The 25,331-nt window shown below is 47.5% G+C and overlaps 1 protein-coding gene across 2 annotated transcripts; it reads right to left on the bottom strand.

Annotated features, from left to right (window-relative positions):
• Window positions 1–323: 323 nt before the first annotated feature.
• On the bottom strand, window positions 324–25,331 carry PRMT2 (protein arginine methyltransferase 2). Of its 2 annotated transcripts, XM_027548493.1 has the most exons (11): window positions 25,063–25,331; window positions 23,782–23,878; window positions 18,925–19,032; window positions 18,089–18,271; window positions 14,318–14,479; window positions 13,250–13,414; window positions 5,910–6,085; window positions 3,995–4,124; window positions 3,068–3,204; window positions 1,552–1,723; window positions 324–903 (listed from the first exon to the last, which is right to left on the bottom strand). In XM_027548493.1, the coding sequence occupies exons 1-11, from the start codon at window positions 25,314–25,316 to the stop codon at window positions 871–873; spliced, it is 1,617 nt and encodes a 538-aa protein (XP_027404294.1). In that variant the 5' UTR covers window positions 25,317–25,331; the 3' UTR covers window positions 324–870. The 2 variants fall into 2 exon arrangements, with proteins under 2 accessions (XP_027404294.1, XP_027404298.1); XM_027548497.1 differs by lacking the exon at window positions 14,318–14,479.

The following is a 25,331-nucleotide window of genomic DNA, read 5'->3' as shown; positions in this document are numbered from 1 at the left end:
ACACAATGTTGGAAGCCAGGCTAAAGCCTCTGGTCACAGAAGCCGGCATCACCCTTAGCGGTGGTTGGGGGTAAGAGGGGCACTGGGGGCCGCCAGCGTGCTGAAGGGTCTTGGCCTGAGGGCTGGTTACACATGTGCCTACTTTGTGAAACTTCATCCATCTGTATACTCATGACTTGTGCAATTTGGGGTATATAATTTATATTTCAATAAAAAGTTAACTAAAAATCAAAATCACACACACCAAAAAAGGTTATAAAGCAATGCACATAATGTGACCTGTGCTTCTGAAAAAATAACATTATGTGCACAGAAACAGGATATACACCGCCATTCATTTATTAAAAAATATTTATTGAGCATGTCCTATGTGCCGACCCATAACTTATCTGGAAGACGTCTCTACAAGTGGACTACCCCATGCAGAGCCCCACCACGTGCATCACACCTCCAGCTCTTGCGACGATCTGGGACCCCACGTCCGTGAGCTGAGCGATGAGCCAAGGGCGGGAAGGACAGACGCACACACGATGCATGACAGCCACCTTCAGAGCACAGGGTGGACACTCATATCCCGTGAGCTCAGGACTGGCCTGGCTGAGGGAGTGGGCCACCAACTAACCACAGTGGACGCTGGAAACACAGCCCAGGTTTCAGGACAGGCAGGGCAGTGACAATGGTGACGGTGGGCCCCCGGCGCCGGGTGTATGGGGAGGACCCTGAAGCCCCGAGCCCGTGCGTGAGGGAGTCACCACCCCAACCTGGAGTAAGTCCATGGCTTTCCCAGGACACGCATCCGTCCAGGAGTGACTCCTCGGAGTCACGTATGTCCCCCAAGATGCAGTGGACATCCCCCACAGAGCTGCTCTGTCATCTCCAGATGGGAAAGACTTTCTCCCCAACCTGAGAAAGACAGAGGAAATGAAAACAAACCAATCAAACAGCAAATCACGTCAGTTTCATTAACATGCAGTATTTCCTAATAATAATTTAATATTGGACAAGAGGCTGGCATTCAGGTGAAGGCTTTTCTTTTAATGACAAGCATTTCAACTTTCACCATAAAGCCAACCACAAAATGGTCTGCTTGATTATTCTCTCTCCTACGTGAACCTGAGTGAGGAAGAGGATTCTCAGTGGCCTCTGTGAGCCACGAGCCACAAGGCCCCGCCAGCCATGCTCACTGCAGCCTCAGACTGCAGCCTCAGCCAGGACACGGCTCCACCACACATCCACGGCGGCCATGGCAAGGCACACGCTGTGAGCAAGGCCATGCTTGGCCCAGCCCTCGGCTTTCTCTGCACCCAGAGTCTCCTGGTCTCTGTTCTCACCGACCAGCCAAGTCTCACAGGGAGAACTTAGCTTCCTGCACCTCTGCTTCCTGTGAACAGGAGGGTCCACCTCCTGCCATGAGGATTAGAAAAACAACCCAGACCAGCTCCGGCACAGAGTCTGCTGGGGTGGGAACAGGCACCCACCACTGTGACCACCACAGACCCGCCACCTTCGGGACAGCATCAGAGCACAAGACTCTAGAGCTACATATCTTACTTTCTGCAACGTAGGGTCTTGTGCAGAAGTGATTGACCAGCTCAGGGTGACAGACATGTGACGCCTCCACACGGGGTTCCTCTGCAACACCACTGCGCCCGTGACCATGTCTCCCACGAGGACGGGGACGGGCTCATCCATCATGAACAGCACCTGCTTCCAGTGGGTGGTGCTGCAAGACAGGGCATGGGGCCATCTAAGCCTGCCCCCTCTGGGGAGGCCATGGGACCCCCCACACCTCCGCCCCGGGATCAGACGGCTGCAGAGGACCCAGGTGGGGTCACGACCTGGGCGGGGAGGTGGGTGGATGCAGCTGTTGGATGCTGCTCAGATTCCCTGGTACCTGAGGTAGACAAGCCACAAGGGTGTGTGGCCAGACACAGGTCCTGGCCCCTCTCTGGGTCAAGCCAGCCTCCATGAGCTGGCACAGCAGCGCCTACCCAAAGCCACCAACCCTGAACTGTGACTCCCACGGTCCTAGTTCGTGCAGTTAGAGAGAGATTCACACTCATGAAATCGTGCCCAAAAGAAGTCATTACTTCTCTGAATTTGGCTGAGTGTGAGCAAGACAAGTGCTGTACTGGGCAAGCAGGAACACCCCAAACTCTGCAAGTTCTATGGCTCGGACACACAAGTGCCTGGTGTGGGCCCAGTCACACCCAGCACTAAGGTTCTCTGTGGCCTCTTGCTCTTCTGTCACATTCTCTCTGATGCACAGGCACCCCACCTCAGCCACAGTGGTGGTCTCCTTTCCGCAGCCCACATGTCCCCCCACCCTCATCCCCAACCCCATACCACCTGAGTGCAGACGATCCCCACCCAACGCTCGAGTGGGAAACGTCAGGCATACCCGGTTCACGGGTCTCGGAGGAGGCCCGGCTGGAGTCCACTCTGGCCATTCAGCTCCTCCTCCTGCTCAACGTTCACAGAGGATGCCCAGGTCCTCCCCAGCCCAAAGGCCACAGTGGGGTCTGACCCAGGCGGCCACCACCCTCCCTGAGGCTGTGTCACTTCTGCCAACCACACGGTGCAGAAAAGTAGCAGGGTCATGTGGAGGGGAGTGGAGTCCCCACGTGAAGGCAGTGCTCCAGGGGCTGCTGCGTCCAGCCCCACAGACAGACAACACAAGCTTGCATCCCCACACGCAGGGGCAGGCGTGCAGCTCTGCAATGTTACTACATGAAAATCATATCTCAGGAAACATCCGCCTTCTCCAAGAGTCAGAGGAAAAGCCCCTGGAACTGAGCTGCAGCAGCAGTGGGGCCATGGAGAGAAGGTGGAGGCTTACCATCCAGGGCATCAGGGGCTCCCCTACCTGTGCAGGGACCAAGGCAACCTATACTCACCTCCACACACAGCCCTGCCCAGCACCCACGCACCACCCACATGCCTGGCCTCACGCTCGACCGGGTCTGGAGAGATTTGGGTCCACTTCTGACATGTCTAGCTCTTTACATTCATGACTCTGTCAGGCCTCCTCTGTGACCCACGGTGGGGGGTGGGGCGGCACACTCACGGGTGCAGCGGGCCAGTGCTCAGCACCAGCTGTGGCTCGTCCTCCTCCAGGTTCTGAAACTGGACACTGAACCAGGCTGTGAATCCATGCAGCATGCCTGCCTTCTGTATGTCAAAGTGCAGCTCACCTTTCATCATCTGTGTTCAAGGCAACGGGTGAGAAGTGGGTGCAGGCCCTGGGTGCACGGGACCCATGGGCTGCGGCCACCTCCACGTGGCCATCCGAGACCCACACCACCACCCCGGGCAGCCACACTGCCTACTTCAGTAGCTATGACACAAATCTGTAACTTGCTAATTTAGTCAAACATGTCAAAAACCCAGAGAAAGGAAACGTTACAACTTGCAACTTAAATGCTGCAGACAATCAGAAAGGTCTGGAGCAATCTAGGTCTCATTGTCCTGATTTTCTGTCCCCAAATCTAAGCAGGACACTTTCTCAATTCTCTGCATAAACGGAATTCCAGATTGAGTCTCTATGATCCCAAAATGAATTGAAGCCTCAGGTTTAGTCTGCACATGGTTTTGTATTGTAAGCTCCATAAGAGGGTCCGTCTGCTTTGGAGGGACCCCTTAAAATGGGGTTGTCCAGAATCCACACGTGCCACCTCATGGCCACAAATGGTAAGTAAGAGAATTTTAAGAATTTTGTCATCAGTGGGAGATAAAAAAACTTAGGAAAAAATTTTAATCCAAATCCTATCATGACACATAATTTATCCGTATTTGAACAAGCTGAGAATATGAAACATAAATCTAAAAATAACTGAAGATGTTAAAGAGGTTAGCTATAAAGAAAATAACCTAAAAATACTAAAAACAAAATCAGAATAGATTAAAAAGAATGTGGGAAAATCAACAGCAACACATCTAACTCATTTACTTGAATGATTACGTGGGGAAGGAAGGAAGGGTCATGTCTCCTCACCTCGAGGTCAGCAACCTGCACGGTTCTCATGTCCAATTGTAATATGGTACATGGCTCAGAGAGACAGTCGTCCGGTTTCAAAATGTGGTTATACTTGGGCTTGGAAAAAAACTCCTTAATTGCTAAAGATCTGGGAGGAAAAAGTAAGTGCTCAGCATCTGAGATGATGTAGCCCCCAACTCAGGCTGTCTCGCTCCCTCCTCTGTGTTAGCAGGAATCCTAACTCACTGTCTGCAGCTCCGGGAGCAAAAGGCAGGGCAGAGGAGGCCGGCTCTGGTGGGCAGTGGCCGAGAATGGGAGCCACAGGCACATCCTTCTGTGTCCCACTGACACACCCGGAGGACACGGAAGCCACGGGAAATTAAATTTCAGTGAATGGTGCGAGAGAACACATCTCCTCCAAGAGGCCAACCAACGTCCCTGGGAAATGCATGGCCACAGTCCTCCCACGCCCAGTTCACAGTGCCCTGTTCCAGACACTGCAGGCCCTGCTCAGAGCTTCCTCTGCCCTCCCTGGTCACTTTACCAGACATTAACACCAGGCAACACAAGAAGCCCCCTGCCCTTTCCAGACCTTTCCTCGCTCCTGCCACATCCGTCCTGCACGAACCACAGAGCCGCTGTCGGAGACTCCCCTCTCCACCCACTTTCGGACTTGGGTTGAGAATACGATGATTCAACACATGAAGGAAGATTCCATACCTCTACACTGATATTTTTTTCTTTTTTTTTGCTGCTGCTGCTGCTGCTAAGTCACTTCAGTCGTGTCCGACTCTGTGCGACCCCATAGACGGCAGCCCACCAGGCTCCCCTGTCCCTGGGATTCTTCAGGCAAGAACACTGGAGTGGGTTGCCATTTCCTTCTCCAATGCATGAAAGTGAAAAGTGAAAGTGAAGTCGCTCAGTCGTGTTCGACTCTAGTGACCCCATGGACTGCAGCCCACCAGACTTCTCCGTCCATGGGATGGAACAAAAGTACTGGAGTGGAGTGCCACTGCCTTCTCCGCTTTTTTTTTTTTTTTTTTTTGAGTTTTTAATAAAAAACAGAAAGGCCCAGAGGCCCCCATCTTACTGCCAAGCCCTACCTGGTCATCTGGTAGGTGAGCAGCCATCTCTGATGAGGGGCCCTTCCCTGGCCCCAGGACAACTGCGAGGCCTCCCCTGCCTGCCTCCTGGCACCCTCGGAGGGGAGGCAGCCACATACACACATCATCCTTCTCGAGGAGGAAATGTGAGAAACAGGAGGCCCTTGTGAGGAGACCTTTTGTGTCAAAACCTGAAGCTCTGCCACAAGCATGACCATAAGTCAGGAACCAGGAGAGCCACCACAGATTCTGGGGCACTACTTTCTGTGACAAAGGCCAGCAGAGACTCCACTAACACATTTTCCGACCCTTATTAAACACTCTTGGCTCTTAATGGGATCATCTGTCTGTTTTAACGGCCCACATTACCTTATGTTTCCTATCATGTTTGGGGCCTTATAAACAGGCCATTTCACTTCTGTTATCAGCTTAAAGGCCGGTAAGGCAATAGGCAGACTTCTCAGTCATGTGAACAAACTGGACTCCCAGCGGTGAGGGTTTTCTAGCCCTGCGGCCTGTGCCCCTGCAGGCACGGGAGCCTGACGCTCGCCTGAGGGCACTCACTGAGGTTCGGGTCTGGCCTGGGGTTCGGTCCCACAGGCCAGGAGCCTGACGCTCGCCTGAGGGCACTCACTGAGGTTCGGGTCTGGCCTGGGGTTCGGTCCCACAGGCCAGGAGCCTGACGCTCGCCTGAGGGCACTCACTGAGGTTAGGGTCTGGCCTGGGGTTCGGTTCCACAGGCCGGGAACCCCATGCTCACCTGAGGGCACTCACTGAGGATAGGGTCTAGCTTAGGGTTTGTGCCCTGGAGGCCAGGAGCCCACACTCACTTGAGAGGGCTGAGGTCGAACTCATAGGCATTGTCCCAGAAGAGCACCTTGCTCCGGTAGTCCTTGTCAGCGCTGCAGGGCACCAGGTGCAGGGCGGCTGTGGTCGGCCAGATGACCCCGTCCTCCTTCAGCCAGGCGTCCCGGGCATACAAGATGGACTCGATCATGAACTCAAACTGCGTGGAGGGAGGCATATAGGAGACACAGTGACTGAGATGGCGTCTGCTCCCACCGCCCTGCCCCCGCCATGGCACTCATATCCCGGGGACCGTCACAGACAGGACGAGCCGCCAGCTCACCAGAGGGCTTCTCTTACACCGTCACCACAGTGGTCACCGAGTTCAGTCACAGCCTGGGTTTAAGCCCACTGGCCCACACCATTCCTCAGAACTGGGCACGGCCAACGGTCAGGGAACTTGCCCTCTCGCCCACCCTGCCCACCCAGGAGACAGCTGTCACCGTAAGTGTTTTGGGGTCTTAACTCTCAAACAGTATCACTCTGGTCTGAGGTATTCTCAGAACTTTCACCACCCTTTAGGTTGACTGAAGTCACTTCTCAAAAATGTGGAACAGCAAAGCAGGAGTACCACAGAGGTCACGTGACCCTCATGTCAAAAGCAGCAAGAGCCCCAGGAGCCCCTCGGGGGTGCTGAATTCTGAGGATTCTTCACATGTCAGGGTGCACATGTGAGCTGCAAATATTTTCTCCTGGTTGGCCTTTTTTCATTTTCTTAACATTGTCTTTTACAGAGCAGACTTTTTAATTTTGATGAAGTCCAATTTATCAACTTTTCCTTTAATAGAGTATGCTTTTGGAGTCAAAACCCTTTGACTAATCATGAACATTTTCTATGATTTCTTCCAAAAGTTTTACAGTTTTATATTTACACAACTAGATATAATCAATTTTGAGTTCATTGTTCAAGATGAGGTATGAGGCTTAAAGTTGAAGCTTTTTTTGGTTTATGGATGGCTAACTCTTCCAATATAATTTGTTGAAAAGACTATCTTTTCTTCATTAAATTAACTCTGTTCCTCTGTTAAGAATCAGCTGACCACATTTGCAGGAATCTACTATCCATTCTGTTCCACTGGCTTACATGTCTATCACTTCACCAGGTTCACAGTCTTGACCACCACAGCTTTATACTAAAGTCAGGTATTACAGTTCTTCCAATTTCGTTCTTCTTTTAAAAAGTGTGGCATTTTCCTGGTGGTTATGCGGCTAAGACTCTGCGTTCCTAATGCAGGGGGCCCAGGTTCCATCCCTGGTCAGGGAAATAAAATCCTACATGCCATGACAAAGATCCCCAACTAAGATCCGACACAGCCAAATAAATATCTTTTTTAAACTGTATCAGCTATTCTAGCCTGCCTGTGCTCAGTCATGTCTGACTCTTTGTGCTCCTATGGACTACAGCCTGCCAGGCTCATCTGTCCACGAGATTTTCCAGGCAATAATACTGGAGTAGATTGCCATTTTCTTCTCCAGGGCTAGTTTATTTACACTGCACATAAATTTTACAATAAGCTTATCTGTATCTATAAAAAAAATCCTGCTTGAATTTTTATTGGAATTGTATTAAATCTACAGATGAACCTGGAGAGAAGGGGCATCCTTACAAGGCCGTCTCCAGCTCATGAACGATGCGTGTGGGTCAGCATCACGTGGAGTCAGCATCCGGAATTGCACATGTTTTCCCAAGTGTCATCATTCTGGAGCCACTGTAACTAGTCGTGAACAGTGCTAGTGTATAAAAACGTGGCTGCCTTTTGTATGCTGACTCTGTGCTCCATGATCGTCTTAAACTTGGTCACTAGTCTAGGAAAGTTTTTGGGAGATTCCTTGGCATTTTCTACAAAAGCAATCACACTGTCTGAGAACAGGGTTTATTCCTGTGCCTTCGTTCTGTTTAGCTCCCATTTCTTCCTTCTCTCTTGCAATGGTTAGATTTCCCAGGACAATGTTGAGTAGGAACAGGGGAGCACCCCTTCCTGCTTCATTCCTGCCCTGGGGGAAGTGGCCATTCTGTCCTAACAAGTAAAAAGCTGAAATGAAAAGTCAACAACTCTTCTGAAGTCCATTAAGAGAAACTAGGTCACAGAGTAAATGGCCACCCTCAAATTGGAAAAACTGAGAGGCCCGTAAGACGGTCCCTGACTTACGATGGTTCAGCTTCATGACAGGGCAATAGGTATTCAGTAAAAACTATGCTTCGAATTTTGATCTTTTCCCAGCTAGTGATACGCAGTGCAACACCCACGTGCCACACAGCCCAAGCGCCCATCAGCCATGCGATCATGAGCGTGAACACACACTGACAGCCTCTCCCTTTCAGGACAGTATTCAGTCGACTACATGAGACATTCAACACTCGTTTTCAACAAGCTTTGGCTATGATTTTGCCCAACTGTAAGCAAGTGGGAGTGCTCCGAGCACTTCTAAGACAATGAGGCTCAGCTGTGATGTTCGAGAGCTGAGCTGCATTACGTGCGTTTTGGATTTCGGTATTTTCAACTTAGGACGGGTTTGTCAGGACGCAGCCTCGCTGTAAGTCAAGGAAGGGCTGCACAGGGAATCGCAACTCACCAGAGCAGAAACATCCCTGGAACCAGGGCCAGGCAGGGAGCTGAACCGAGGCTGACAGGCTGCTGGGGCTCCGTGTGGACAGCTGAGGCCAAGACTCCAGGCAGGCCCCATCACGGGGTCCCCACAGTAAATACCAGAGGAAAGTCCCAGTGCTTCTCACAAGCTCAAAAGAAACCATTGGAAATACGCCACAGTATTCTGTTCTTCTTAACAGGGTCTGCCATCAGGAGAGACTACTTAACAGAGCCTAATCAGCTGGGGAAAGAATACTATCCAATTCGAGCACCCTCCAGCAATCCTGTCCCACCTAAAAGGGGAAAAAACTTGAGAAGCACCTGTGGGGTTCACAGTCCAGAGGCCCAGGATCACTCAACACTGAGACCCCAGAGCAACCCCCTCCATATCTCTACAGGCCTGTTTACACAGACCCTTTATCCAGTCATCACACCTGGCTATCAGGAAAAAAAGACATATGAACAGTTACAAGAGCCACAGGCAAACCTTAGAACCAGATTCAGACACAGTGAAAGTGTTAGTCACTCAGTTGTGTTAGACTACTTGTGACCCCATGGACTGCAGCCCCCTAGGCTCCTCTGTCCATGGAATTCTTCAGGCAAGAATACTGGAGTGGGTTGTCATTCCCTTCTCCAGGGGATCCTACCAACCCAGGTCTCCTGCATTGCAAGCAGATTCTTTACCACTGAGCCGCAAAGGAAGACACAGTAGGCAACTGTAATTATCAACTTAACAACTATGATTAATATGCTAAGGGCTCCAATGGACAACACAGACAGCATGCAAAACAGATGGGCAATGTAAACAGAGAAAGGGAAATTCTCAGAAAGAACCAAAAATAAATGCTCAAGAGCAAAACAATGTAACAGAAGTGGAGGATGCCTTTGATGGGCTTGTTAGTAAGGACTCTCAGCTGAGCAACAAGCCTGAGCTTGAGGAAATGAAAACAGAAACTGCCAAAGCTGAAAAGCAAAATAAAACAGGCTGAAAAAGGGAACACACTGAAGGGCTACAGAACACAAAAGGTGTAACAGACACAGAACAAGAATTATCAAGAGAAGAATGAGAGGCGGGGAGAGAAGAAACAGTTGAAAAAATGACTGAGAATTTCCCCAAACTAATGTCAACTCCGTTCACGGATCACAGCCTTGTCGTGGTGAAGGGGCTTGTGTAACTCAATGAAGCTATGAGCCATGCCATGCAGGGCCACCCAAGAAGGATGGGTCATAGTGGAAAGTTCTGACAAAACGCGGTCCACCGGAGGAGGGGACAGAAAACCACTGCGGTATTAGAACCTCACGTGGTGTCTTACATGGTTCACACCGTTTGCTGAACCCAGGGTAGGTAAGGCACGAGCAGGGAGGTTGGAAGAAAACTTGAGGCACCGTAGGGACTGCAGACATGTGTTTATTCTCTGATGGCGGGTGCAGTGGCAAAGGGGGATTTCTCAGGTGGGGCTTATATATGTTTCCAGAACAAAAGTGGTCCATGACCAAGCAGTACAACATGATGTGCATGCACAGTGCTGTGAGTGATCGCCACTGTTACAAAAGCATGTATTTACAAAACGTGGGACGCAGGACCCTGACCACGCCATCCTGGCTAATTTGCTCTTTCCCTACATATGGTTAGAACCTTATGTAGGACAACTGACTGGTTCAAAACTGGGAAAGGAGTACGACAAGGCTGTATATTGTCACCCTGTTTATTTAACTTATATGCAGAGTACATCATGCAAAATGCTGGCCTGGATGACTCAAAAGCTGGAATCAAGACTGTTGGGAGAAATATCAACAAGCTCAGAGATACAGATACCACTCTAATGGTAGAAAGAGAAGAAGAACTAAAGAGTCTCTTGATGTGGGTGAAAGAGGAGAGTGAAAAACCTGGCTTAAAACTCAACATTCAAAAAACTAAGATCATGGCATCTGGTCTGATTACTTCATGGCAAATAGAAGAGGAAAAAGTGGAAACAGTGACAGACTTCATTTTCTTGGGTTGCAAAATCACTGGGGACAGTGAGTGCAGTCATGAAATGAAAAGATGCTTACTCCATGGAAGATAAGCTATGACCAACCTAGACAGCATATTAAAAAGCAGAGACATTACTTTGCCAACAAAAGTCTAAACAGTCAAAGCTATTGTTTTTCCAGTAGTCATGTATGGATGTGAGAGTTGGATTTTAAAGAAGGCAGAGCGCCAAAGAATTGATGCTTTTGAACTCTGGTGTTGGAGAAGACTCTTGAGAGTCCCTTGGACAGCAAGGAAATCAAACCTGAATATTCTTTGGAAGGATTGTTGCTGAAGCTGAAGCTCCAGTATGTTGGCCACCTGATGTGAAGAGCCAACTCACTGGAAAAGACCCTGATGCTGGGAAAGATTGAAGGCAGGAGGAGAAGGGGACGACAGAGGATGACATGGTTGGATGGCACCACCGACTTATTGGACATGAGTTTGACCAAACTCGGGGAGATGTGATGGGAAGCCTGGCATGCTGCAGTCCACGGGGTCACAAAGAGTTGGACACAACTGAGCAAGTGAACAACAACAATGTCAAACACAAGTCCACAGATGCAGGCGTGAAGAGCACACCAAGCAGGATAAATGTGTGGTTGGAGGGTGGCGGGCGAAGTATGAAGAGGCATGTCATCTTCCAACTATAGAGACTCAAAAGATAAAGTCCTGAGAGAGGCCGGGGGAAAAACACCTACCTACTGAGGAACAAAGATAAAATTTCACCTGAATTCTCAGAAACCCTGAAAGCAAGAAGAGAGTGGAGTGAAATATTTAACGTATTTCTTGATTTTCTGTTGTGTGTTTTTTTTTTAAGCCACCCTGTGCTGCATGTAGGATCTTAGTTCCCTGACCAGGGATTGAACCTGGGCCCCAGCATGGGGAGCACAGTGCCTTAACCACTGGACTGTCAGGGAAGTCCTTGTGATTAAGGATCTTTGATGTTACTACTGCAAAAGGATTAGAACTCGCTGAAGGCTCAGATGATGGTTAGCATTTTTAGGCAATAATGTGTATTTTAATTAATATATGTACATTGTTATTTTAGATATAATGCTTATTGCACACCCCACAGTATAGGGTAAACATAACTTTCTATGCACTGGGAAACCAAAGTATTTGTGTGACTTGCTTTACTGCAATACTGCAGATAAAGCACATGCAGTGCTTTATCATGGTGGTCTGGATACAAACCTGCACTATCTCTGAGGTCTGCCTGTAGATCAAACGCAGATCTACATAAAGAAAGGAAAGCACTAAAAGAGAAATAAGTGAAGATAAAACTAGAACTTTTGTTTTTCCCATTCTTAATTAATCTAACAATTTAATCTAACAAATCTAACAATGTGTCCAAAATAACAGCAACACAGTACCTGACCATGTATGTGTATTTATGCTTACATGTAACAAAATGAATAAAAATGCTCACACAAGGGACTGAATTATTTTGTTCTCATAAAGAACTCACACTACCCATGAATCATCACAGTGTTAGATGAAAACAGACGTGAATCCGCTGTAAGTATATATTGGAAACTGTTGTTCTCTGTGTCCAGTCATGACCGACTCTGCAACCCACCACGGGCTGTAGGATTTCCCAGGCCACAAGACTGGAGTGGGTTGCCATTTCCTTCTCCAGGGGATCTTCCCACCCCAGGGACTGAACCTGGGTCTCCTGCACAGCAGGTGGATTCTTTATCACTGAGCCACCAGGGAAGCCCTTGGAAACTGTAGGGCAACCAATTAAAAAAAGGAAAACAGAAGAAGTATAACTCATATGCTAAGAAAGGAGAGAAAACGGAGTCACATAAAACGCTCAATTAAAACATCAAAAGGCAGAATACCTAAGTACATAAGGAAAATATTAAGAGATCTGAAAAGAGAAATAGGCACAATACAATTATTGTAGGGGACTTCAATACCCCATTTTCAACAATAGATAAATCATCCAGACAGAAATCTTAAGGCTCAGTGTCATTTGCTGTCACTTTCCCAAATCTCTGCAATCTGTAAGAAGTGAGGACCAACATTCTTATTGTTCATATTAGTTAGTTCCTTACTATTTAAAACAAACTTCTTGCTGGAAACTCCAGTGGTGTCCCCCTCCCCTTCATCCATACGTCACTTCTCTGGGTTTTTACAGAGACTAAACTTCAGACCACATTTCACTGTAACATCTTAGGTCCCAGAAAGGGAGTGGGCCGAGGGTCCGAGGAGACACACACCTGCAGGCCCGGCTCCCACTCACCTCTCACCTGCCCTTGGAGCACAGAGAGCTAGGGAGCTCAGAAACCACTGCGCAGGCTGGGTGGGCAAACCAGCAACCTCTCCACCCCAACCCAGGTGAGACTGGGGAGGGAACCTGGGAGAGCCTGGGCTTCAGGCTGGCCACCAGCGCAGACCAGGGGGGCTACAGAGAGGGGGCAGATCAGCCGGGGGGAGACAGGCTCTGCTAGCATGGAAAACACCGCCTAACATCACGCACTGGATATTCGCAGGTTCTCGAAGAGAACAGAAATTTATGTAAATCACTCACCAGAAAGATACATTCACTCCTAGATTTCCCATAAAGGCATTTTTTTTTAATCTGTTAAAAATTCAAGCCAATGTTCATACAAGAAATCACTGACATGCCACCTTAGGAAAAAGTTCAAATTAATCATGATGTACGAATATTCCAGAGCCCAAAGCAGCCACCCCAGCATTCCCCACGGCCCCTTACCAGCAAGCAGGTGCCCATCCACTCAGACACCAGCACGTCCACCTTCTCTGGCAGCACCACGTCTTCCACCTTCTGCTGAAACACGGTGATGATATCAGCAAAGCCATTCTGCACGACCAGCTGCCCTGTGTGCTGGGCCATCTCACTGGCCTCCACCGCAAACACCTACATGACAGAAACACCATCCACGTGTGCCTCAGCCCCACACCACGGCCAGCTGCCCACTCTCCCCGAGCCCAAGTCACCAGCAGAGTCAGGACCAGCATCAGAGAGAGGCAGGCAGCGTGCTGGACGGCGGCCAGTGGATGGCCACCCCGTCCCCCTGATGGAGCCCCGGGAGGGCCTGCCTCTCTCCCTGACTCCACCTTCTGCCAAAAGGCAGACACAGGGCTGCGTGCAGGTGGACAGAGCCTCTGCACCCACGGGGGCTGCCCACCCCAGGGGTCCCGGGTCAGGCCCAGTGGCCTAGCTCCCATATACACAGCAACAATCCATAACCGACACAGGAGACTCCTGGCCCTCAAATGACAACAGTCAGACTTTGAGGCCACCAGCAGCTAGTTACCAATCGAGGATCTAAGAAGTCCTGAATGCTACGTCTGGGTTCTGGCAGGATCGGGACTCGGGCAGTCACTGCGCTGCAGCTCCACTTGTGAGCCTCACCCACCTGCCTCGGGGCCACTGAGAGGGGCACCTCTGCTCGGCTCAGACAGGCCTTAAATGGCAGAGGACCAGAGCCCAGCAGGAGTCCCAGAGAGTGGTCCACCCTGACCCTGGCAGGGTCACATTTGGGGCAGGAGGACACCAGGACACCAGGATAGCAGTCTACACAAGCTGCCCAGCCCTGACACGTGAATACACGTGTTTCTAACGTAACTGAAGCAGACATTTCACAAAAACATCCCACCGGTTTCACCTCACTGCCCTGCCCTATTCCACTCTGTGCTGCCTGTGACTCATCAGACCCACAGCATGGCCTGTGGCGGGCTCAGCCTTCAGAAACACGCTGCCCTTTTCACTAAGCAGTGGAGGCGCCACCAAGACCCGGCTCAGAAGCTCCCTACTCACGGCTCTGGGCTGAGCATAGTGTGCACAGAAGAGGCTGATGATCCCAGTCCCACAGCCGACGTCCAGAATCACTTTGTCTTTCAGGGATTCTTTATTCTGCAGGATAACGCTATGGTACTTAGTTGTTCGTGGCTGGTCTGCCAACATCTCCAAGTGAAGTTTCTAGACGAAATACACGTGAAGGAAGGATCACTGCCTGTCATTAGTGCTACGCTACCCTCTGACTTTGGACAATCAGAGCCTGACCTGACCCCCGTAAAGCCCCACACCACCCCGTGCCTAAAAAAACGTGCAAAAATCAGAAGACCAAAAAAATGCCAACAGATACAAACAAGAGTAGACAGTGAAGGAATGAGGTAGAAGCTTTTGGAACCCTTCCCATGCAGGGCCGTGCACCTCTCCAAGAGTCAGGAGAGCAAGGAAGCAGGTGTGGACCCGGAGGTGGACACGGGAGAAGCGGCCACATGCCTGACCTGACACAACGTGGCCAAGATCCGCCACGAGAAAATGGACAAGACTGGGAGGGGCTGCGGGAGGTGACAGCACTCCACGGGAATCGAACGCATCCCCAAGGAGGCAGAGCAGGGCTCCTCCACACAGTTCAGGAAGCCACAGAGGGGGCACCCCCAGCACCGTCCCCACACACCCGCCAAGGAGACCCAGCCCGACAACCACTTGGAGGGTAGGGGTGTGGCGACAGGGGCCTGGCAACCCAGACCAGGTCAGCGCCAACAGGAGCCTGTGTGGGCCTCGTGAGCCCATGGCTCCTCAGGCACAGACAGACAGAGGGATACCACCAAAGTGGACTAAGTTGAGACCCAGATGTCCTGCCTGCAGGTCAGAACCAGGATATGGAACCCATGGAAGAGGTGTGGTTACATTCACCTCAGATACAATACACTTCAGAGTGAACAGCATCAGGTCATGGCATGGACAGCAGACGACTGAGGATGGGGGTGGTGGGGAGCCCCCACATCAACACAAGAACCACTGCAGCCAGAGAACATAGGAATGCTAAAGGTTCCTGTGCCTCCACAACAGAGCTTCAAAACGCACAAAGCAAAAGCCAGGAGAAATGCAACAAGAAACACAAATTCACCACTACAGAGATTTCCATACCCTTCTCTCAGTAACTGACAAGTAGAAAATCTTAAGAGACACAGATGTAAACAAGAGTATCAGCTAACTTAATCCAACAGACTTGAACAGCACTTTCCCGACTATTTACAATAAGACACAAAAACATCTACAGATTCACCTAGAAAGGTACACAACCATGTACGATCAAAACCTCAAAACTGAAAGAGACGTAACCAAGGGTTAAGAAACGAGGAGAGTCGGCGTATCACCACAAAGATGTCACTCCTCCCTAAATTCACACACACTTTCCATAAAACCAATGGGGTAGGGGCAAAGGCGGAGCACAACAAAACAGTAATAAAATTAGTTTCAAAAAATAAACACTTCAGGCCATGAAAATGCTAAAAAGGTAAATCAAAACCGAGATACATGTTTTTTTGCCTTTAAGATGGGAAATCTTTTTTCAGCTGGCAGCTTTTTCTGTGAAGACCTGTAGCAAAGGCACCCTCTGCGCCGCTGGGAGGCGTACACTCAGCCGACCTTCCAGGCGGGTGGCTTGGCTTGATCCACCCCAGAAAAACTCATACACACATCCCCCTCAAACCCACCCAGTGGGAATCTAGCAAAGAGGAGCAGGATTCAAGGAGGAGGACATCCACTACAGCATCACTTAGCATGACGAAAAGCAAACATGATCCTTTCAAAATCAACACACTGGAGCTACTGAAAAGAAGAGACTTCCAAAGCAGTACAGCTATGTGAGAAAGGTGCTAACAGCGTATGGGGACTACTCCTTTTCCATAAATTTAAAAGAATAAAACAGATGCAGCTTAGACTTAGACTATCTACACTGCTGTTGGGAGAAATCTCACAGAAGAGACAGACCTCATCTTCTCATTAACTCTTTCTTACTAGACGGAAACCTCTAAGCATGTACACAGTGGCAGATTTTCTTTTCTTAGGCTCCAAAATCAGTGTGGATGGTGACAGCAACCATGAAATGAGAAGACGCTTCCTTCTTGTAAGGAAAGCAATGACAAACCTAGACAGCATATTAAAACGCAGACACCCCTTTGCTAACAAAGGTCCAAATAGTCATGTATGGATGTGACAGTTGGACCATAAGAAAGTCTGAGAACCAAAGAATTGATGCTATTGAACTATGGTGCTGGAGAAGACTCCTGAGAGTCCCTTGGACAGCAAGGAGATTAAACCAGATAATCCTGAAGGAGAGCAATCCTGAATATTCATTGGAAGGACTGATGCTGAAGCTCCCATACTATGGCCACCTGATGCGAAGAGCTGACTCATTAGAAAAGACCTTGATGCTGAGAAAGACTGAGGGCAGGAGGAGAAGGGGACAACAGAGGATGAGATGGTTGGATAGTATGAATTTAGACATGAATTTGAGCAACAGGACGTGAACTTGGGCAAACTCCAGTAGCTGGTGAGGGACAGGGAGGCCTGGTATGCTGCAGTCCATGGGGGTCACAAAGAGTTGAACGTGACTGAGAGACTGAACAACAAGCATGTACGTGCGTCAGTGGTTTTTCATTTACTTTAACATTTTTAATGATCCAATAGGATGGGGGCTTCCCAGGTGGCTCAGGGGTAAAGAATCTGTCTACCAATGCAGGAGACACAAGAGATGAGGGTAAGATCCCTGGGTCATGAAGATCCCCTGGAGCGGGAAATGGCAACCCACTCCAGTATTCTTGCCTGTGAAATCCCATGGACAAAGCAGCCTGATGGGCTACAGCCCATGGGATCACAGAGAGTTGGATACCACTGAGCACACACATGCAGAATACATATCTACAAAAAAGTACACGAAAAAGCACCTGTAGATTTCACCCAACATAGCAACAGTACAAACACTCTTGTACCCACACCCACTCGGAACCCTGCCAGCACCCCAGGCCTTCCCACCTGGCCTCACCAAACACGGACCCCCTTTACCGGTAACCATCACCCAAATTCTAAGGGGAATCCAGTCCCTGATCTCCAGATCCACCACTTCTACACACATTCACAAACAACACCTTTTAACATCGCCTTATTAACCTTACAGGACTGAATCTACCATATTTGAAACGTTCATCATTCAACTATCTATTTTATTTAGTCTAAAATATAAACAGGGTTGTCTGGACCATAGGACTTTGGGTCATTATTCACACTGGAAAAAACCAAACTAATAAGCTAGTTATTTATAGGTAAAACTACTGATTTACACAACTTTTTACATTTTATTTTTACAGTAATATTTACTACTTTTTTTTAAACACTGAGAAAAGTTTAAAATTCCATTACTCAGATAGTATCTCTAAACCAGGAATTGGTACATTACAGCCAATCCAGTCCATCACCTGCTTTTGTATGGCCTGCAAGCCAGGATTGGCTTTTACATTTTTAAATGGTTTTTAAAAATCCAAAAACACGACACATGAAATCATATGGAAGGCAAATTTCAGTGTCTATAATGTTTTATTGGAACGCAGACCTGCTCACTGAAATTTTTAAGTCTGCTTCAGCACTTGGATGGCAGAGCTGAGCAGCTGAGCTGAAGAAAACATCTGCAGGCCCCATTCTGAACAGTTGAGCTGAAGCCCGGAAATTATTTTTAAAGTTAGAACCTAAAACCAGAGAGTGGCAAGCGGCTCCGCCTGGCTGGGCGGGCAGGAGGCATACCAGGGTTCCATAGCTGCCGAAGTACTCCTCATCCTGCCAGGAATCCTCGGGGTCCCAGTCTTCCAGCTGCTTCCCCAGGTGGTTCGCCGGGATGTACCCACAGCAGCCCGCACGCTCGCCCCACCACCAGTCTGCAGTGGTTTGTCTCAGGATGAGGATCTTTTCTCCTCTCAAAAAGCTGAGCTAGAGAAACACATATAGAAATGAAAACTAAAGAAAAACCTGCAGTTGGTATTTCAGTTGTGGCTCAGTGATAAACCTCCATCACTGGTCCCAAATCACAGCAATTGCAGTAAGGAGTCCATGGGAAGGACATCAACTGACAGTCTATGAAAATCACACTAGCATTTCGAGATTTCTGAGGAAATCTACAAGAAACAAAAGCAGACCTTAACAAGAAAGATCAAACATTTTCGAACAGCTTGAATTTCTTAGAAGAGAATTCCTAACAGCCCCTTCACCGTAACTCAGCTAGGTGGTAACGGATTCAGTTGCTGGAGGCTTACGCTAAGAAATTGCTATTACACAGTAAAGAAAGCTGCATCAGGTAGATGTTTTTATTTTACACCCAATTTTCCTTCGCTAAATAGGTTACAAGTAAGGGTTTCAAAGCAGAAGGTGAAGCAGGTACCTCCTCTCCCACCCCATTCCTCACCCAAGGATCCTACACATCAGGCTTCAGACCTGAATCTGTTAGGCTGGAAGGGTCACAGGTGGGTCTTCTGTTGCTGTGAAGTATCTGAATACTTCTCTATTTCAATCTGCTGACTTCTGCATTGACATTAATCCTGCCACTGAACATGCTGAACCCACAAAGAATAAACCCACATGGCTACCTGCGTCTCGTCGGTGGCAGAATAGTCTGCGATGGCCACAAACTCCTCCGGATGCACAGCCCCCTGGAGGTGCTCCTCCTCAGCCTGCGTGGTAGGGTCCTCCTCCTCCTGATCAGAGCAAGGGAGAAAGGGAGGTGATGGGGGCAGCCATTCCTCTCCCTTCCTCTCTGCCTCTCTCTCCATCTCTGTCCGTCTCTGTCACTCTTCATCTCTCTACTCGATTCTTTTCCACTCACTCTCATCCCATTCAGCTCCACTCTCACAGCCACTGGCTCCCCACCACCCCCTATCCTCAGCTGCCTACTGTCCATGTAGAGCACGGAGCGGCAGGAGGTCCCCACACCTCTCCATGCTCATGTCACACCTGTGCCCGCACACGTACATACGTACACACTCAGTTTATTTTTTCTATTGACCTAGCTTTCTGTCAAAGATTGCACAGCCACTTTTTAAATTTTTTTTCTTTTTTTACTCACATAATACCTTGCAGAAAACTCCCCACCTGCAGAACTCTAACTTATAATGTTCAGTGGCTACTTAACATTACACAGCAGAATTCTGCCTGAGTCTTCAGTCGTCCTTTACTGATGGACTTTCTCTATGTCCACAAACATCTGCACACATTTATCCTGACACGATGACATTTTGTCTCTATGGGATAGACTGACATGGCTGAAACATAGGCACAGTTTTCATTCAAACATTTGTCAGGTTCTTTCCATAAAGGGTGAGGCACTTCACCAGCAGTGCATGGGGTGACTGACTTGAGTTTTTGCAGAGTGCTATGTGTAAAGACTCCAGAAAGGGTAAATATGTGGGGAAACACTATTACTTACACTTTATAAAGAAGACTTCTGATAGTACAGAGAAACAGCAATAATTTATTGTGGGGTTTATAACATGTATAGAAGTAAAATATGTTACAACACAGCACAAAAATAGGGGCTGGTAAATGCAACTAATTTGGAGGATTCTTACATTGTCAGTTCAGTTCAGTAGCTCAGTCGTGTCTGACTGTCTGTGACCCCATGAATCACAGCATGCCAGGCCTCCCTGTCCATCACCAACTCCCAGAGTTCACTCAAACTCATGTCCATCGAGTCGGTGATGCCATCCAGCCATCTCATCCTCTGTCGTCCCCTTCTCTTCCTGCCCCTAATACCTCCCAGCATCAGGGTCTTTTCCAATTAGTCAACTCTTCACCAGGTAGCCAAAGTATTGGGGTTTCAGTTTCAGCATCAGTCCTTCCAATGAACACCCAGGACTGGTCTCCTTTAGGATGGACTGGTTGGATCTCCTTGCAGTCCAAGGGACTCTCAAGAGTCTTCTCCAACACCACAGTTCAAAAGCATCAATTCTTCAGCACTCAGCTTTCTTCACAGTCCAACTTTCACATCCATACATGACCACTGGAAAAACCATAGCCTTGACTAGACGGACCTTTGTTGGCAAAGTAATGTCTCTGCTTTTCAATATGCTATCTAGGTTGGTCATAACTTTCCTTCCAAGGAGTAAGCATCTTTTAATTTCATGGCTACAATCACCATCTGCAGTGATTTTGGAGCCCAGAAAAATAAAGTCTGACACTGTTTCCACTGTTTCCCCATCTATTTCCCATGAAGCGACAGGACCAGATGCCATGATCTTAGTTGTGAAGAGGTCAAAAAAAAAAAAAAAAGATTGGGATAGGTTAAGGATACACAACATAATTTCTTGGGTAACCACTAGAATGATATAAAAAGGTACTGCTAAAAAGTTAATCGAGGAGATAACATGGAATTATAGAAAATATTTTATTAATCTAAAAGGCAAGATTGGAAAAAGGTAAAAAGGAAGAACTGTGACAAAAAGGAAACAAACAGCAAGATGTTAGACTCATTATGTTAAATGTTAACAGACTGAACACTCTAATTAAATGGCAAAAATTACCTAACAGGAAAATAAAAGACACAACTACAGGCTCTTTACAAGAGGAATACTTTAAATATATAGAGTTAGACTAATTGAAAATATAGATATATATGTGTCTGTGTGCCATGCAAATACTAACCGTTAAGAAAGCTGGTACAGCTAAATTAATATAAGACAAAGTAGATGCTAGGCAAGAAGTATTAATAGGTAAAAAGAGAGACTTCATAAAAATAAAAGGGTCAACTAACCTAGTAAACAAATACTAACCTAAACATATGTACCAAGTAACAGATTCAAAATATATGAAGCAAAAAGTGACAGATCCAAATGGAAGTAACAAAAAAAAAAGACAAATCCACAATCACAGCAGAGATTTTTGAAACTCATCTCTCTCAGTATTTGACAGAACAAATGGACAAAACATCAGACGGAATCCAGAGATTTGAGCAATACTAATGACCCATATGACGGTGATGACACCCTGATAGCTCAGTTGGTAAAGAATCCACCTGCAACGCAGGAGACCCCTGCTCGATTCCTGGGTGGGGAAGATCCGCAGGAGAAGGGATAGGTTACCCACTCCAGTATTCTTGGGCTTCCCTTGTGGCTCAGCTAGTAAAGAATCCGCTTGCAATGTGGGAGACCTGGGTTCGATCTCTAGAAGGGAAATGTCACCCGTTCCAGTGTTCTCGTCTGAAGAATTCCATGGACTATATAGCCCATGGGGTCGCAAAGAGTTGGACACAAGTGAGAAACTTAGGGGAAAAAAAAAATGGCCCATCTGACAGTGACAACACTGGACACTACACCCCACAACTGCAGGATGACTTAGTCTCTGAAAGTATACACGCAGCATCCAAGGCCAAACAGGGTCTTACAGTGAGACCATACAGCTTACAATGAGACCAGTGTAAGGCCAAATAGGCCTTACAATGAGACCATAAAGCAGGCATGAGTAAATTTTCAAAGACTGAAATGTTGCATTTTCAGACCAAACATTAAGTAAAACCAAAAGTAATAACAAAAATATAAAATTTCCCAAATGTCTAGAAATTAAGCAACATACTCTGGATAGCCCAGAAAATTTTAAATTTCCTCCACTTAGGTAAATTCTAAAAAGCACACACAAACAATATCATATATTGCTCAAAGATACCTACATAAGGTATAAAAGTATAAAAAATGGTCCAGAAACACAAAGATCAATTCATAATTTATAGTAGTGTTTGCCCTTGAGATAGAAGAAGAATGGGACTGGGGAACAGACTTTATTCATGGTTTTCTCATTCATTCATATTTATATATATATACACATACTTATATTCTGAAGTAAATATGACAAAATGTTAGCAAGTTTCCATTTCTCTGTAATATGTAATTTTTTGCAGTATTATTCTATAAATACTGTCACCCTGCTTATTTAACTTATATGCAGAGTATAGCATGAGAAACGCTAGATGAAGCACAAGCTGGAATCAAGATTGCTGGGAGAAATATCAGTAACCTCAGATATGCAGATGACACCAACCCTTATGACAGAAAGCGAAGAACTAAAGAGCCTCTTGATGAAAGTGAAAGAGGAGAGTGAAAAAGTTGGCTTAAAGCTCAACATTCAGAAAACTAAGATCATGGCATCTGGTCCCATCACTTCATGGCATATAGATGGGGAAACAGTGGCTGACTTTATTTTGGGGGGCTCCAAATTGACTGCAGATGGTGACTGCAGCCATGAAATTAAAAGACGCTTACTCCTTGGAAGGAAAGTTATGACCAACCTAGACAGCATATTAATAAGTAGAGACGTTACTTTGCCAACAAAGGTCCATCTAGTCAAGGCTATGGTTTTTCCAGTAGTCATGTATGGATGTGAGAGCTGGACTATAAAGAAAGCTGAGCACAGAAGAATTGATGTTTTTGAACTGTGGTATTGAAGAAGACTCTTGAGAGTCCCTTGGACTGCAAGGAGATCCAATGAGTCTACCCTAAAGGAAATCAGTCCTGAATATTCATTGGAAGGACTGATGTTGAAACTGAAACTCCAATACTTTGGCCTCCTGATGTGAAGAACTGACTCATTTGAAAAGTCCCTGATGCTGGGAAAGATTGAAGGTGGGAGGAGAAGGGACGACAGAGGATGAGATGGTTGGATGGCATCACCAAGTCAATGGACTTGAGTTTGAGTAAACTCTGGGAGTTGGTGATAGACAGGGAGGCCTGGTGTGCTGTCCATGGGGTCCCAAAGAGTCGGATACAACTGAGCGACTGAACTGAACTGATTCTATAAATGTTCCAGTACTTTTTAATTTCTCAAAAGAAAATTAAGACATCCACAAAATTAAAACATTTTATGATAATTTTAAGAAACAGATAAGCGAAATGATCCAACTACAAATAAAATTCTATATATAAAAGCCACATGAATTTAGAACAATAATTAGAATGAAAAGAGAAAAAAAGAAACGTCAAAATTGATATCACAGACATGAAAATGTTTTTAAAAAAACACTATTTATTATTCTGTTTTTTAATTTTACATAATCAACATTCCTTGAAATTTAAGGTGACTTTTTTTTTTTACTGTTAACTTGAATGATACGTGTTACAAGCAGAAAATAAGCATAAATATATAAATCTTTTCTAATATCCAACCCGTGTCTAATATATTCTGTCTGGGATGTTTTTAACAACTAAAAAAAACCTGTGCTTGCTTCACCAGCTCAACTGTCAAAAATGGAACCCTAGATTCCTGGGAGGTATTTACAATGCCCAATTCGTAATGTCCTGTGTGACCTCACAGCGCACTTCCTCTGTTTAAGCAGCCCCTGGTTAGTGGCCACCTTCCAAGGTCCAAGGAAATCACCATCACTTCGTGACTGAGTGAGCTCCACTCTCTGTAATGGTCCCAGTCTTTAAATACAAGTTCTCGAATAGCAGAACCGAAATTACCTGCAGCTCATTTCTGGGGCAGTCACCTGGTGTTGCCATGGTTCCTTTGGGATCTGTACATAACTGCTGCTTTAATGTTTCATTTTCCCCTTCATTTCTATTTTTTAAAAAAGAGAAAATGAGAAAACGCTTGTTATGTTGCATCATAATGTTCACTTATCTTTTAAGGTCCATGAAAAAGGTCTTCTACCAAATGGAATGTGAAGAATGAATGGAAATGAAATTTATAAACACAACTCTTACAAAATCAACTGAAAACATTTAAAATTTATGAACTCCAAACAGTGTATATTTTCATCACTAGCCTGCAAAGTGTTAACTGTTTATTGGCCAAAGCCTGTTACTTTCTCTTAGATCACTGGGAAAATTTAAAACAATAAATTGATGTCAACCCTTAACCTGGAACCCTGACAACTGTGACTCCAATTAAAATTTCCTATCTGGGGCTTTAAAACGTTTCCACTAACAGGAACCAAGGTCTGCACCTCCCAGAGACTTTTCAGTTTCAATCTTATTCTTTCAGTGACAGTGTAACTCACATCGTGCTCTGCTATGGATGTGTGTTTTTTCAGTTACGCAGCAATTCCTCGTTTGAAATGAGTGCTTCACATTATCAGTCAATACCTAGTACTTGTTTTTGTGACGTTTATAATTACAAATACTAATACACATACATTGCATTTTCACTGGAAACTGCATTGAGGCCAGGATGGGGCGGGGCCGGAAGATGAGGTGTGGCCGTATTGATGGATGGGGACAGGGTGGGCGGGGCGGAATAATAGGGCGGTGCTCGGCTAAGGGGCGGGGCACGGTTGGGGGATAGGGCCCTGAAGGGCAGGTGGCCCGTGGGCTAGAGAGAGAAATAGGGGAAGGGAGGATGAAGGGAGGGGCGGGGCGTGATGCAAGAGCGGAATGAGCAGTGGGGGAAGAGAATGGGACCTGCGCTCGGAGAGGGTGGTCCCGGATGCCAAAGACAGACGGGAAAGTGGGCGTGGCTGTGGGAGGGGCGGGCACTGTGGGCGTGGTTGGGAAGACAGCCGGGCAGTGAGGCAAAGGGTGCGGGGTCGTGGGCGTGGCGCGATGGGGGCGTGGCCTTGTGGGCGGGGCGCCGAGCCAGTGGTCAGGGGCTAGCAGAAGCAGGAAGGCGCGGGGATCCCGGGAAGGAGAACAGCGGCCTCGGTGCGCCGGCTGACGCACACCTCGGGAGTGTACTCCCCCCTCCCCTGTTATGTCCAGCTTTACGCGCGGTCCAGTCGCCCGAGCTGCCCACGGGAAACCTACCTCAGTTGCGTTTCTCCGCTGAGGTCGGCGTCCACACCTCCGGAAAGGAGTGGAAGCCAGCACCCACCAAGAAACAAGCCACCGCCCTCTGCCCGCGCAGGCGCTCTGTGAACACACTGTCCCCCCAACCCCGCCGTGGAAGGCCCCGCCCTGGAACCGGCTCCGCGAGCATGCGCCACCGTCCACGCCCACCCCCTTGTCCGGAGAGTGAGCCAACGCCCTGAACTGCGCAGGCGCCGTACGCTGGCGCGCATCCTGGAGAAGACTCA

The sequence above is a fragment of the Bos indicus x Bos taurus genome, chromosome 1 (assembly GCF_003369695.1).
Source record: "Bos indicus x Bos taurus breed Angus x Brahman F1 hybrid chromosome 1, Bos_hybrid_MaternalHap_v2.0, whole genome shotgun sequence".
Taxonomy (NCBI): Eukaryota; Metazoa; Chordata; class Mammalia; order Artiodactyla; family Bovidae; genus Bos; species Bos indicus x Bos taurus.
This window is presented reverse-complemented; position numbering and strand designations above follow the sequence as displayed.